This window comes from Diabrotica virgifera, chromosome 8, assembly GCF_917563875.1.
Source record: "Diabrotica virgifera virgifera chromosome 8, PGI_DIABVI_V3a".
NCBI classification, from domain to species: domain Eukaryota; kingdom Metazoa; phylum Arthropoda; class Insecta; order Coleoptera; family Chrysomelidae; genus Diabrotica; species Diabrotica virgifera.
In genome coordinates this window covers 181,294,699-181,310,768 of record NC_065450.1, presented here as the reverse complement: position 1 = coordinate 181,310,768, position 16,070 = coordinate 181,294,699, and the positions used below count along the sequence as shown (strand labels likewise).

General features: G+C 31.5%; 1 protein-coding gene across 2 annotated transcripts in view; it reads right to left on the bottom strand.

The window, feature by feature from the left end:
• LOC126878440 (elongation of very long chain fatty acids protein 1-like) overlaps positions 1 to 16,070 on the bottom strand; it is a 69,161-nt gene that overhangs the window by 49,889 nt on the left and 3,202 nt on the right. For both annotated transcript variants that reach the window (XM_050659904.1, XM_050659905.1), the window contains exon 2: positions 6,384 to 6,571. In XM_050659904.1, the coding sequence (XP_050515861.1) occupies positions 6,384 to 6,571 (188 nt within the window). The remainder of the gene's footprint in view (positions 1 to 6,383; positions 6,572 to 16,070) is intronic.

Sequence of the window (16,070 nt, the reverse complement as noted above, 5' to 3'; positions counted from 1 at the left end):
TCTAGAATCTGTTTTGGCAGACGGTGTTCTGGCATTCTCTGCACATGTCCATACCACTTTAGTTGTTGTACTCTTATATCTTCGAAAATCGTATGTGTGACTCCCATAATCTCTCGTATACGTTCGTTATTAATTCTTTCGAGTTTTGATTTTCCTGCGGCACGTCTCCAGTAGGCCATCTCCGTGGCTTGTAGTGTTCTTTCAGTAGTTGTCTTTAACTGCCACACGTCACTTCCATACATTACTATGCTCTTTATAATTGTGTTATATATTCGATGTTTATTTTTTTTTTGATATAATATGTTGATCCCAAATAATACTATTTAGTTGAGATATGGCCCTTCTACCTTGAGTGTTTCGTTTTTTTATAGCCTGATCTGATTTGCCGTCGTCCGTGATTTCTACTCCTAAATAAGAATATTTATTGTTGTACTTAATGTGTTGTCCGTCGTTTAAAACTAGATTCTGTTCGTTGCCACCGATGTTCATGTACATTGTTTTCTCTATGTTAACTTCTAATCCCCATTTTTTGTACTCTTCGATTAATTTCCGAGTCATGTATTCCAGATCGTCATAATCGTTGGCAATCACAATTTGATCATCAGCAAAACATAGAGTGTACAGGTTGTTATTATTTAATTGTATACCCATGCCGCTGCACTTCCGCTTCCAAAGTTTTAATGCTTGTTCCAGATATATTTTGAAAAGTGTCGGCGATAGGCAGCATCCCAGTATAGTATAACTGGTCCAAAAAAAGGCCTAACCCAAACATCCAAAGTAAAAGTTTTCCTCCAACACCAAAATGTTCTATATGGGCCACATATTGTTCAGTAAAAAGTTACACCATTTTGAGCGTCCGGTTTGGGAGGGACATGGGAGAGAAGCCGGTAAATTAGTAGTTTTTTAAGTTTTTCGTCAATATTTCTAAAACTGTGCTTTAGCGTAAACAATGTTATATACAAAAATATTCTACATGAAATTTAAAACAAAAAATGTTTTATACATAATTGTCATAAAATCAACGGTTCCAGAGTTACGGAGGGTGAAAAGTCGAGGTTTTCGATACTTTTTATATTATTTGGGGAATATTTATGATATAACTATACCAAAAACCCAGACATCCAAAGTGAAAGTTATCCTCCAACACCAAATTGTTCTATATGGTCCACATAATGTTCAGAAAAAAGTCACACCATTTAAGCGTCGGGTTTGGGGGGAGAGGGGGGAGAAATCGGTAAATATAAAAAGTATTGAAAACCCCCGCTTTTCACCCTCCGTAACTCTGGAACCGTTGATTTTATAACAATTATGTATAGAACCTTTTTTGTTTTAAATTTTATGTAGAACATTTTTCTATAGAACATTCCTTACACTAAAGCATAGTTTTAGAAATACTGACGAAAAACTTTAAAAAACTACTAATTTACCGACTTCTCCCCCATTTCCCCCCAAACCGGACACTCAAAATGGTGTAACTTTTTACTGAACAATATGTGGACCATATAGAACAATTTGGTGTTGAAGGAAAACTTTTACTTTGGATGTCTGGGTTAGGCCTTATTTGGACCAATTATACTATACTACTTCCGTAACTTTGGAACCGTTCATTTTAGAAGGGTTATGCATAGGGCCTTTTTTATTTCAAATTTAATTTAGAACAATTTTGTGTAAAGGGTTGTTCATGCTAAACCGCTTAGTTTTAGAAATATTGACGAAAAACGTAAAAAACTACGAATTTGCAGATTTCTCCGCCCTCTCCCCACCAAACCCGACGCTCAAAATGGTGTGACTTTTTTCTGACCATTATGTGGACCATATAGAACAATTTAGTGTTGAAAGATAACTTTCACTTTGGATGTCTGGGTTTGGGTCTAACCATACCATACTATTAGTGGGACACTGACTTTTAAAAACGCCCTAAATAGGACAAAAAGAAGTACCAATCTTCTATCGACCTTATGTGGTAAACTAAGTAGCTGAGGGGCTTACCCTAATAAACAGAACGTATAAACGTTGTTATCTTAGGGAGTGAAGATCTAGGGAACTCCCAACAAGAGCTAAACCAGCCACAGATGACTTATGCTCATTACTGAGATTTTTGGTACCTATAGCAGCATGTATATGAGAATTTGGTATAGTAGAGTGGCTAAAATAAAGTTATTTTAAGAAGCACATACATTGATAGGTCAGGATAGAAGTACAAAAATGAAGAAATTGGTGAAGTGTAGTGTTTCAGAAGAAATTAATCCTATTATGTGTATTTTCAATGTAAGTAAACTTCATTTATTGTAGAGTGGTTTCAATATGTTTAAAATTTTAGATTAAATTAATTAACACATTACTATATTTATGACAACTGCATAACTTACAGATTTATACGATTATTATTTAAAATATTTAATATTTCTTTTCGAGAAATTGAAACAATTAAATTATTATTAAAAATTAAAAATCTACGTTTTCGTTTTGATTTAAATTTTTCTCCTACCATCCCCCGACAGTACTATTTCTAGGTCTACCCGTTGTCAAGGAGGCTCTGCAGAAGACAAATTCACACCAATACGTCCGTAGTTTCTCGGTATAAAATAAAACTATTTATACCACAGTATGGTTAGAAGGCCCTCTAACCATAACTAACCATAATTTAAATCAAAACGAAACCGTAGATTTTCAATTTGTAATAATGCCATTCTCTGTATTAGAGTACAAAGACTCGATTCATACAGGTTCTCTGATCCGCAAATTGGAATATTGTCCTAGCGGTGCCTTTGGTATTGTCATACCTGGGTAAAACAGAAAACTTGAATCGAGTCGACATTCATTTCACTTATTCCCCGTTGGAGGGCGTTCTAACCATACTGCGGTGTATAAATAGTTTTATTTTATACCGAGAAACTACGGATTTGTTGGTGTGAATAATTTGTCTTCCGCAGAGCCTCCTTGACAACGGGTAGACCTAGAAATAGTACTATCGGGGATGGTAGGAAACAAATTTAAATCAAAACGAAACCGTAGGTTTTCTATTTTTAATAATGCCATACTCTGTATTAGAGTACAAAGACTGGATTTATACAGGTTCTCTGAACCGCAAATTGGAATATTTTCCTAGCGGTGCCTTTTGGTGTTGTCATACCTGGGTTAAACAGAGAACTTGAATCGAGTCGACATTCATTTCAATTAAATTATTGTTTAAAATTATTACAACGAGAAATTAAAATAACAGGAGAACTGAAGATTTCTTATAGTGGAAATAAAAACTTTGGCAACATCTGAATCTGATCCTTCCACAACTTATAAGGCACACGGAACGATACATGAGTAGAAAGTGAGGAATCTGCAATATGCATTCCACAACACGTCAATTTATCTAGGTAAAAATCCAAGGAATTTTGTTTCCTAGTTCCAATTTGTAAGTACAACTAAGGTAATAAATCGCGTAGACTGCTTGACATAGGCATCCTTCAGTTCTTTCCAGGATTATCAACACTGGGCGGCTTGTAGCCAGTTTCGCGCTACTCTTTTTATGTCACCGGTTCATCTAGTCAGTGGGCGTCCTCGGCTTCTTTTATAGTTTCTGGACCTCCATTCCATGATTCCTCTTGTCCACCATCTTTTCGATGGTTAAGAGGACAGATTTAGTATGTCCACTTTTTGCTGATTTTAAGATAACACCATAAGAATATTCAGTAGGGTCATATGAATGTTCTGCATAATTATTTTAAGTTCAGAATGATTGTAAATGGGTTAAACCCCAAAAGCCTTGCCAAAATATAGTATTTCAGATTTGTACTTAAAACCGACTTGCACAGATATTTTATGTCCATTAACACAGTGCACAAACATACATAGTATGTTTTGGGACATACAATATTAGTGCTCATGCGATCAAACTTATCATGGCTGTCAATATTGTTTATACGGACATGCAGTAACATGCGGTAACAACCCTTATGTTGTATGTCCATACACATTTTCAAAAAAATATTTTTTAACCCAATCATACATAATATTTTAAAAAATATCTACATTAAGCTAATAATGATACCCGAACTTATTACCCAAACATTATGATATATCGGTATATCAGCAGTATCAAATAAAAAGTAACGCGAAAACTTCAAAACGTTTTCCTCAACAATTAAGATATTTGGACATACTATATCTGCGCTCTTAACCATCGTTGTGTTCTAGCTAAGTGCCCTGTCCAATTCCACTTAAGCGTAAACACATGTGTATAAAAAATGTATAAACATTTTCAATTTCTTTGCAATCCGAAAATGCAGCTTTATACTCTAGTTAAATCAGAGAGTGCAGGAAGAGCCCATACCGATTTCGGGTATTTTTTTACCCTCATCAGTAGTTCCATATCCTCTTTTCTCCGATTTCACCAGGTACCCTGCTTTGGGCCTTTCCGAATTGCAAAGAACGAAATGCCGCGGACGTACTAAAGACATCTACCGAAAAACAAAATAAGTTATCAATCGAAGTAGCACAGAAAACGACAATAAGTATCGTTTCCATACCACCAGATGAACAACAGGTGGAATACTTTCTTTGGTTACAACCTCCCGTGATTTTCAAAAATTATAAATCGTGCAGGGTGCCGAGAAAATTAAGATGAGGGAATTTTAAATAATTCACCTCCCATCTGCTCAGCGTGGTAACAGTTTCAACAAGAAAGATTCCTTAGTACTCAACAAAAGAGTAAATGAATTAAAAATGTATAAACATTTTCAATTTCTTTGCGATCCGAAAATGCAGTAGTATTATACTCTAGTTAAAATAATTTTATTCTAGTACATGTGTATAAATACCTTGGACATGAGATACAAATTGGAAAAATTAAACAAACGTCCGATACACAAGGCAGAATACATAGGTTTTTGCTGGGCTACCTTCGGTAAGCTACGGGAAATATGTAAAAAATAGGAAATAAGCCACAATTTTACCTAAAAATGATTTTATTAACGTTTCGACGCCCAAGTCGGGTGTCGTTGTCAAAATAGAAAATAATATTAAATAAACAAAAATGGTGTTGCTTAGTAAAAAATTCTTCTAATAATTTATTTAATCTGACTCATTTATATCATTAAAATAAATAAACGTTAATAAAATCATTTTTAGGTAAAATTGTGGCTTATTTCCCATTTGAATATACTTGATTATAAAAATGCCACAAGAAAATAGCTTCAGAACAACAAAAAATATATCCCCATATGTCTGAAGAGAACAGTGTATGCACAGTTAGAGTCGGTATTAACATACAAAGCAGAGACTGTAACATTAAGGAAAACTTCAGCAGAAAACCTAAGAAAGACCCAGAAATCCAGGTCGAGAGCCATGCTAGGAACCATAGGAGAGACAGAATACCAAACAATGCCATCAGGCAAATAACAAAAATCAAAGACGTAGTAGAAGCTAAAAATAAATAAAGATGGGCAGGTGATGTAGGAAGAACACCAAACGATAGGTGGACTAGAAGATTCTGGAAATGGCGACCGCCAGCGGACAAACGAATCAGAGGTCGACCAACAACGTGCTCGAGTGACGATGTAAAGAGAACTATCGGTGAATGGATGCTGGTAGCTCAAGACAGAGAGACATGGAAGAACTTGGAAGAGGCCTATGTTCAGCAGTGGACGATAACGGCGAGATGATGTGGGGTAATTTAGGCTATGAACTTGTCCTCACAATGTAAACCTTTAACTATCCGCGCATCAAGTTATAACATAACTACACGCGTAGCGTACTTTATACGCCACAAGAAAATGCACTTAAAACAGCGAATTTCTTTTTTTTTTAAATACACTTAGTTGTTTGTTATAAACCTTATTCTGCATCAGCGAATACTTGGAGTTCCTCCTCAGTAAGCCATTTGGGATTTATAACTGAAATCTGATTCCATGATAAATAAAATTTCTAATAACAAATTTTTTGAAATGTGATTTTTTAATTGAGAAAATGTATTGTTTATAAGGAAAAATATATTTTGTGCCATAATAACTAAAAAACAATTGAAATATGTACTTATATTACTACTTATATTATTATAATCGTGGCGTATATTGTCCACCACCGGAAACAACAAATTATAAACTGTAAATTACGATCTTCCCAGAACGCCGATTATAACGAAACTAAAACCAATTGTAAAGCACATTCCAGTGAGAGGTTAGATAGATAAACAAGGTCAAAAATTAAATTTGAAATATATTTGCAGTAGAATTCTTATATCTGGCGTACAAAATACGCCAGAGCGTGTAGTTCAAGGTTAACTAATACTTTCCCCTTGAGTTTCCACTACGAGACGAAAAGGTCAATTAGAAATTTGTTTTGCAATTATTGATGACTTATAATTACGTAGTTTTTAACAACATACTTACTTCATAAACAAGAAACGTATTAACTAGAATTTGGATAAAGTTGTAGCCAATTAGAAGATTTTTAATTTGATATGGCTGCCTAAATCTCATTAGTTTTGGTCCAAGTACTTTAATAATAAAAATATAGGTTAACAAAAATCCCCATAGAAAGTATGGAGATGCTGTTATATAGCCATCGTGCCTTGGATCTAAAACAAAATTTAAATAATATAAATATACTCCTATGCATTTGTTCATTAACCCTTAAACGCCCAAGGGTGGGTAAAAAATGTCCACCTAATGCATATTCCCCTGTAACATATTTATTACGCACTCCAAAATTTTTCAAAAATTATTTATTGTTAAAAACATAGCCCTTTATCGAATATTAATTTAATTCTACCGAGATTTTTGAAAATAAAGTAATATCTTGAATTAACTACGGAGTGGGCACAAAATGTCCACCCTTGGTAAACCTTGTTACTAAAAGTTTCTGTATAATTTCTCGTTGGCAGGAACATAATCTACATGATTATCGACGTATATACATAATTGTCTCCAACATTAATGAGGAGGAAAGGAAGAATGTGAAGAAAATCTACAAATCTGAATTATTGGCTTTGACTGGTACCTATTTTAATTTTGATGTACATCGTAAAGGCTATAGCGGGACAAGATGGTCAAAATTGCACCAGGCTCGATTCAGTTTTGGGTTTAACCATTCGAAAATATATCATTGAAAACTCACTCAACTAAATTATCAAGTCCCTAGGTGCTCCGGGGGGCCCGCTATGGAAAAAAAACGTGTTTTTTTGAAAACATTTTTTCCCAGACGCTGTATTGCTGCAAAAAATCTGAAAAAATTACTGAACGCGTATCTTAACAACATAAAGCTGCCTGATTTTTTTCAGATTTTTAGCTTTAAAATTGAGTGCAGGAAAAATTTTTGAAATTTTCAAAAAAAAATTAGGTTATGTTGTAAATTTTTCGCCAACTTTAAAATATTGTTGTTTTGTGTATTTTTTTCCATTCTTTCGAATGGCATAGGCCATATTATCATTTTCGACGTGGAAAATACCTAAAAATCGAAAAAACTGTTTTTTTTTTGGAATTTTCTGAAGTTTTTGACTCATAAACTCAACAACATACAGCTAAATTAATCATCATTTACATTTTTATATGTACTGTTACATTTAAAATCAAAATCAGCTATTAGAACTTATTTTTTTTTGTACAGCATGCTCAAAAACCCCGTTTTTCGGTGTTTTTACTAAATAGCCTCAGAAATCAGTAAAAAAAAATAATTATTTTAACGTTTAAAAAATTAAAATTTTGTTGTTCTCGATATAATGTAATACAATTAATACTTAAATAAATTATTTTTTTGTTTTGCACGATTTTTTGAATTTCATATATAATAATATCGTCCCATTAAGGGTACCCTGCCATAGGCTTATAAAAAAAAATCAATAAATTAATTTTTTTAACGTTTAAAAAATAAAATTTTTGTAGTATTCGATAGAAAATGTTGCCCCTTTATAAAAATGCTTGTTGCGGTTGTGATTTTCAAAGCGCGCTAAGGTTAAAAAAAGCTCGGCACTTTTGTGCCGTACGCAAGGAAGCGCTTCTAGCCACGTTTTTGGAATAACTCAGGATAAACCATTCCTCAAGTGCCCGCCGTCGAAGTCACTAACTACTTACGTAATAAAAATATTTTTAAAATAATAAAATAAGAAAATCTACGGTTTCGTTTTGATTAAAAAATAACAGGATCCCCAGGAGCTAGGTGCTTTGGAAAAAAACGTGTTTTTTTGAAAAAAAATTATTTTTAGACGCTGTGTTGCTGCAAAAAATCTGAAAAAATTAATGAAGGCGTATCTTAACAATACAAAGCACCCTGATTTTTCAGATTTTTAGCTTCAAAATTGAGCGCAGGAAACATTTTTGAAATTTTCAAAAAAATTTTAGGTTATGTTGGAAATTTTTCGCCAACTTTAAAATATTGTTCTTTTGTGAATTTTTTTCCATTCTTTCGAATGGCATACGCATCATTATCATTTTCGACGTGGAAAATAATTAAAAATCGAAAAAACTGTTTTTTTTCTGAAGTTTTTGACTCATAACCTCAACAACATACAGCTAAATTATCATAATTTACCTTTTTGTATGTATTTTTATCTTTTGCCATCAAAATTAGCTAATAAAACTTATTTTTTTTACTAAATAGCCTCAAAAATCAGTCAAAAAATAATTTTTTCAACGTTTAAAAAATTAAAATTTTGTTGTTATCGATAGAATGTAATACAATTGATACTTAAATAAGTGATTTATTTGCACGATTATTTGAATTTCATATATAATAATATCGTCCCATTAAGGGTATCCTGCCATAGGCTTATAAAAATATCAATTTTTTTAACGTTTAAAAATAAAAATTTTGTAGTGTTCGATACAAAAAACCACTCCTCAAGTACTGCCGTCGAAGTCACTAACTACTTGCGTAATAAAAATGGTGTTATTAAACGTTAATGAGAAAAATTTTTTAACGTTTAAAAAATAAAATTTTTGTAGTGTTCGATACAAAAAAAAACACTCCTCAAGTACTGCCGTCGAAGTCACTAACTACTTACGTAATAAAAATCGTGTTATTAAACGTTAATGACGAATTATTATATAAATAAATTACTAAATTATTTGAATTATTTAATTGCTTAAATAGTGCAACCTAAAGAGTGCAGTGTTTAAAGGGATTAATAAATGAATTATTAAAAAGTTACTACGTACTCATGAAATTACAAAATTCAAATTCAAATTAATATACAGTATGATGCAAAGGAAAGGAATAAATTCGTTATTTATTAAACTGTCTACTCTAAGGAAAAATCCCGAAAGAGGTCGATTTTTTAATTGTGATTTTTTGGCATATATATCATACTAGTAATGACGTCATCCATCTGGGCGCGATGACGTAATCGATGAATTTTTTTAATGAGAATTACGGTTATTTGAAAAACCATACTAGTAAAGAACTTTGGTTTGTATAATGGTATAAAATTTTATTAAAAAACTTTTAAAAAAGTCATCCAAGAACATCCAGTATGTTTTCGATCTAGTCAAATCATCTTCAGTGACATTCTGTGTAGTAATTGAAACTAGCCCACTAGTTGATATATAGTTTTTAAAATTACATAATTTTATTAAAATAAAATTTTTATTAAAATTATACTTTTGGAATGACAAGTCAAGACGAGGGACACAGACCGAATTCCGTCTTGACCTCGAACTCGTTGTGACAAGTACCCCTTCATTTTTTCGAGCAGGGAAGCCATGCTGCTTTTGAGCTTTAGTAAAATCCATTAATATCGACATTGTGCCGCATTTCAAAAGTATAATTTTAATGTTGTTCTGAAGCTATTTCCTTTGGCATTTTTATGATTAATTATTTATATGGAAAATTTTAATAAATAATTATGTAATTTTGAAGACTACGTAATAATATATCAACTAGCGGGCTATAGTTTCAGTAACTCAACAGAATGTCACTGAAGATGATCTGACTAGATAGAAAATGTTCTGATGTTTTTCTATAATCTATTTGGATGACTTTTTTAAAAGTTTTTTACATACCACATACAGTTTTTTGTATACCATTATACAAACCGAAGTTTTTTATTTCTGTGTAAGTTTTTCAACTATGGTACACAGCCAATCACTGGGACTTTACTATAATTTGGTTATTAGAAAGGTTATTCAATTCTCTATTCACTATTCAGTAGTATAAACATTACCATTATTAGAAAGGACTAAGTTTTCAATCTAATAGCACATAAAATAACATCAAAAATATTACTCTACATCCCACCAGATTGAAAACAATGGAACCATTACCCTTATTATTTATACAGAGTGACTAATTTTTTTTTAAATAGATTAATTTACAAAAAAGATAATGTATATAATTTACTTAATTCAAAATATATTTTACTTTCAGATAACGGAAAAAAATGTTTATTCGAAAAATAAACATTGCTTTTCGCTTAAATAAAATGTTCAAACTTCCAAGAGGCAGGTGGCTAGCAGGTGCTGGCTTGAACATTGAATTTAAGTGAAAAGCAATGTTTATATCTCAAACATTTTCTTCTGTTTTCTTACAGCAGTAAAATATATTTTGAAGTAAATACATTACTTAAATTCTTCTTTTTATGTCAATTAATTGAATTCAAATTTTTTTGGTCACCCTGTATAAATAATTGTGTTAGTGTTTATACTAATGAATAGAGAACTGAATATCCTTTGAAATGAGTTGCCACACGAGCCATATTCTCATTTAAAAAAATCATCTATTACGTCATCACGCCCAGATGGATGACGTCACTCGTATCACACTCGACCCGTTTCGGTATTTTTCCAAAAGTCGCCAGTTTACGAAATAACGAATTTATTTCTTTCTTTGCACCATGCTGTATATTAATTTGAATTTTGTAATTTCATGATTGTATAGTAACTTTTTAATAATTAATTTATTAATCCCTTTAAACACTCTGCACTCTTTAGGTTGCACTATTTAATCAATTAAGTAATTCAAATAATTTAATAATTATTTATTTAAATAATAATTCCTCATTAACGTTTAATAAAAATATTTTTTTTATTTATTTTTTTTTATTTTTTAATCAATACGAAACCGTAGATTTTCTTATTTTATTATTTTAAAAATATTTTTATTACGTAAGTAGTTAGTGGCTTCGACGGCGGGTACTTGAGGACTGGTTTATCCTGAGTTTTTCCAAAAACGTGGCTAGAAGCGCTTCCTTGCGTACGGCACCAAAGTGCCGAGCTTTTTTAACCTTAGCGCGCTTTGAAAATCACAACCGCAACAAGCATTTTTATAAAGGGGCAACATTTTCTATCGAATACTACAAAAATTTTATTTTCTAAACGTTAAAACGTTAAAAAAATTAATTTATTGATTTTTTTTATAAGCCTATGGCAGGGTACCCTTAATGGGACGATATTATTATATATGAAATTCAAACAATCGTGCAAAACACAAAAATAATTTATTTAAGTAATAATTATATTACATTCTATCGATAACAACACAATTTTAATTTTTTAAACGTTAAAAGAATTATTTTTTTTTACTGATTTCTGAGGCTATTTAGTAAAAACGCGGAAACGGGGTTTTTGAGCATGCTGTAGGAAAAAAATAAGTTCTAATAGCTGATTTTGATTGTAAATGTAACAATACATATAAAAATGTAAATGATGATTAATTTAGCTGTATGTTGTTGAGTTTATGAGTCAAAAACTTCAGAAAATGCCAAAAAAAAAAACAGTTTTTTCGATTTTTAGGTATTTTCCACGTCGAAAATGATAATGATGCCTATATCATTCAAAAGAATGGAAAAAAATACACAAAACAACAATATTTTAAAGTTGGCGAAAAATTTACAACATAACCTAAAATTTTTTTTTTTAATTTCAAAAATTTTTCCTGTGCTCAATTTTGAAGCTAAAAATCTGAAAAAAATCAGGCATCTTTGTGTTGTTAAGATACGCATTCATTAATTTTTTCAGATTTTTTGTAGCAATCCAGCGTCTGGAAAAAAATGTTTTCAAAAAAACACATTTTTTTCCATAGCGGACCCCCCGGTGCACCTAGGGACGTGAAAATTTGGCTGAGTGAGTTTTCAATTATATATTTTTGAATGGCTAAACCCAAAACTGAATAGAGCCTGGTGCAATTTTGACCATCTTATCCCGCTATAGCCTTTGTTGTAAGGTTTGTATATCATTTATATTAATATTTTAGAAGATCCTGTGTTGATGTTGTTCTGAAGCTATTTTCTTGTGGCATTTTTATAATCAAGTATATTCAAATGGGAAATAAGCCACAATTTTACCTAAAAATGATTTTATTAACGTTTCGACGCCCAAGTCGGGTGTCGTTGTCAAAATACAAAATAATACTAAATAAATAAAAATGTTGTTGCTTAGTAAAAAATTCTTCTAATAATTTATTTAATCTGACTCATTTATATCGGCAATTCAGACACGTATTATACATTTTAAAGTAGACGACTTTAAAACGATATTGCCAATATTGATGAGTTGCGTTCCTGGGACGACTTTACTAAAAGATAGTTCATTCGATTACATGAAATCAATCCTAACAAAGAAGCGGCTCTAATTATGCTAAATGAAACCAATTGTGTCGCAAATTCCTCGGTAGAATGCAGTAGGATGTGGTTACCCATATTAAAGGAGGAAGTCAATAGAAAGAAAATACCACAATTAGTAAATCAGTAACATATCGAGTTAGTACATATTTAGTATTTTAGTATTATTTAAAATTTAAAATATCAAGTCAGAATTTGGTATTAGTTTTGGGAGTAAACTAAATGTAAACCCAAATACTTACGATGTCGGGATAGTATCACGAGGTTTTTCCTGGTATTCCCTCGTGATTTACTATGGAATCTCTAACGCGAGAATTTCAGTGCCACCGTTGCATTTGGTTGTCTTTTTAAAGACAGATCACATGCTATGATTTTTTGTGGCGGATATTCTTGAGTTGGGATTGATTTCATGTAATCGAATGAACTATCTTTTAGTAAAGTCGTCCCAGGAACGCAACTCATCAATATTGGCAATATCGTTTTAAAGTCGTCTACTTTAAAATGTATAATACGTGTCTGAATTGCCGATATAAATGAGTCAGATTAAATAAATTATTAGAAGAATTTTTTACTAAGCAACAACATTTTTATTTATTTAGTATTATTTTGTATTTTGACAACGACACCCGCCTTGGGCGTCGAAACGTTAATAAAATCATTTTTAGGTAAAATTGTGGCTTATTTCCCATTTGAATATACTTGATCCTGTGTTGACTCTTTGTTTACTAAGCGTAAGATTATTAATTTTAATCCATTTATAACATTTGTAATAACCCTCAATAAAAACAATATTAGCTATTTTAGAGGTGGACATTTTTTACCCACCCTTGGGCATACATGGGTGCAACGCCCACCTACAAAAGGTTGGGCGTTTAAGGGTCAATGAATGAATTGAAAAAAAAAAGTAGTTTAGAAGTCTATGAAGCACGTAATTCTTACCTGACCGCTTTTTTGGCTAATACAGCCATCTACAGAACTATGTTACCATTGCTACAATTGCTAGTCGCAACATAACGGGTCGCGTGGGAAATTCTAGCTCACCGTGATTTGATGGTAGTATTATAGGTTTTTTGAGTCGCTGAATCCAATGGAAGTGGTCTGGAAGCCCAAATATTACCTGTTTAATTGTTATTAACAAATTATGGTAAAATTAGGTATTTTCAGGTATTCACTGTATATTATACTACATATTCACTGGTAAATAACTCGAAAATTATTGACTTAGTGAAAAAACTCTATAGAACAAAAGTTGCCTAGAATTAATTTATTTATCCATTTCCGGACTTATTTTAAAGATATATTTTTGAATCCCCAAATAGGGGTGAAATTAACCCCCAGCGTAAAAGCACACATCGGCACAATATCACTTTTTTTGTATGGCATGTTAGCTACGTGTAGGTCAAAATTCATGTAAATCCAAATAATTTTTTAAAATTTATAGCAAAAACCGTGAGTAAACGTACTATAAACAGTTATTTTTGAAATAATTTATTAATAACAAAGTCGGAACGTGGTTTAAGCTATCACGACTAGTGGCAATCGATTTAACGTATAAAAATACTATGAAAAAGACTACAAACTTGCTGTAGATAGCGCATTATTTCGAACTTTTTGGCGAATAAACAATTATTTTGTTACAAAATAACAACTAATTTTGAGTAATCGTGACTACTAGTCGAATTTGATTCAGTGACCACAGAACTTAACACTATCAATTTCTTTACAGGGATTCTAATAATACCTGAAAAGTACCTAATTTTACCATCATTTGTTAATAACAATTAAACGGATAATATTTGGGCTTCCAGACCACTTCCATTGGATTCAGCGACAAAAAAAAACCTATAATTCCCCCTTATGTTGCGACTAGACTAAATATAATGTTTCAATGTTTGTAATTATTTAAATTTAACAGTATATTAAAATATTTTCCAAAATTTTTAAAATACTGCCTTTACAACAGTACAACTTGTCCAAAAAATTCCTCATCAAATTTAAAAATTAAAAAAAGTCAATAACAACCAGCACAAAAAACACACATGTAAAAAGTTTGGTTCTTCCACAGGTGCAAGCAGCTATCCATCTGAAAAACGGATGACAGACAGACTGATTGTGAACCAAATTCTATGCTGGCTTTTAAATGCTTTATAAACAACAACTGACAAGTGTCAACATTAGGAAATTCAAACTATTGAAGTGGATCTTAAGAAGACATTGGAGAAGGTCAAATAAACCGGCGAGCATAACGTTGGGTGTGATACACCCAGACCTAAATATTCGTTAACATTTTTAGTCCGTTCTTTAACGGTAAAATATTGCAAAACCTCTAAATTTTAAAGAACCGCTTGGATTGACATGAAATTTGGTATACACATAGCTAACAAGTCAAAGAAAAAAAGTGATATTGTGCCGATATGTGCTTTTGCCCTGGGGGTGGTTTTCACCCCCGCTTGGGGGTGAAAAAATATTCGTCCAAAGAAAGTCAGGAAATGGATAAACTGGCTAATTTTAAGTATCTTTTGTTCTATACAGTTTTTTCACTAAGTCAATACTTTTCGACTTATTTGGCAGTGAATATGTTCATTTTTTCAACAAAATAAGCACGCTTTTAGACGGTTTTTCGCAAATAACTCAAATATAAAGCAATTTGTCGAAAAAACATTCTTAGCAAAAATATAGCCTGTAAAAAATTTAAAAAAAAATGGTGTGTATATCACGTCTCTACACCTAGTAGAAGCAGAGTTATAGCTAATTAAAAATAGATTCATATTCGTGAAATTCCAAATGGAATACTTTAACGTAAAATAACCAAAAATGGAGCACATTTCGGGGAAAACTCATTACAACTTTTTTAAAGTGTTTCAAAAAAAGCTTCATTTCTGTTTTACAAAAAAAAATCTAGCATCAAAATTAAACAAGTTACGCTCAAAATAAAGTTAGTCCCTTTTGGTTTTGGTAAAAAAATCGAGAAAATCACCCCCTAATTAGTATCTTAAATAAACTTAATCGTTGCGACTTCACAAGTTTATTGACTCATGTATATATTGTTTATATGATCTGTAAGTTTCATCGGTTTAAAGTCCTTATTATTGAAAGGGCTGTAAAAGGGGTTGAACGAGTCAATGATCACGAATGTATGCAAATTTAGAAACACCAAATCTCAATCAATTTTCGTCTAGCAGAAAAACAAAAAAATACATGATATTCAGAAAAGCAAATCTGACTTTTTTGTTTTTCGAGATTTTGGTATCTCTAACAATTTTTAAGTTATTTTGAAAAAAGCATAATTTTCAAAATATAAATTTTTAAAAATTTTACTTTGAAACCAATTTTTTTCAAAAATAAGCACTTTAAATCGATAAAACTTACAGATCATATAAACACAACATAAGTAAAATAATTTGTGGAGCGGTAACGATTAATTTCATTTATGTTGCGAATTAGGGATTATGTCTTTCCGATTTTTTTTTTTTTTGCAAAAACAAAAGGGACCAACTTTATTTTGAGCGTAACTTGCTTAAATTTA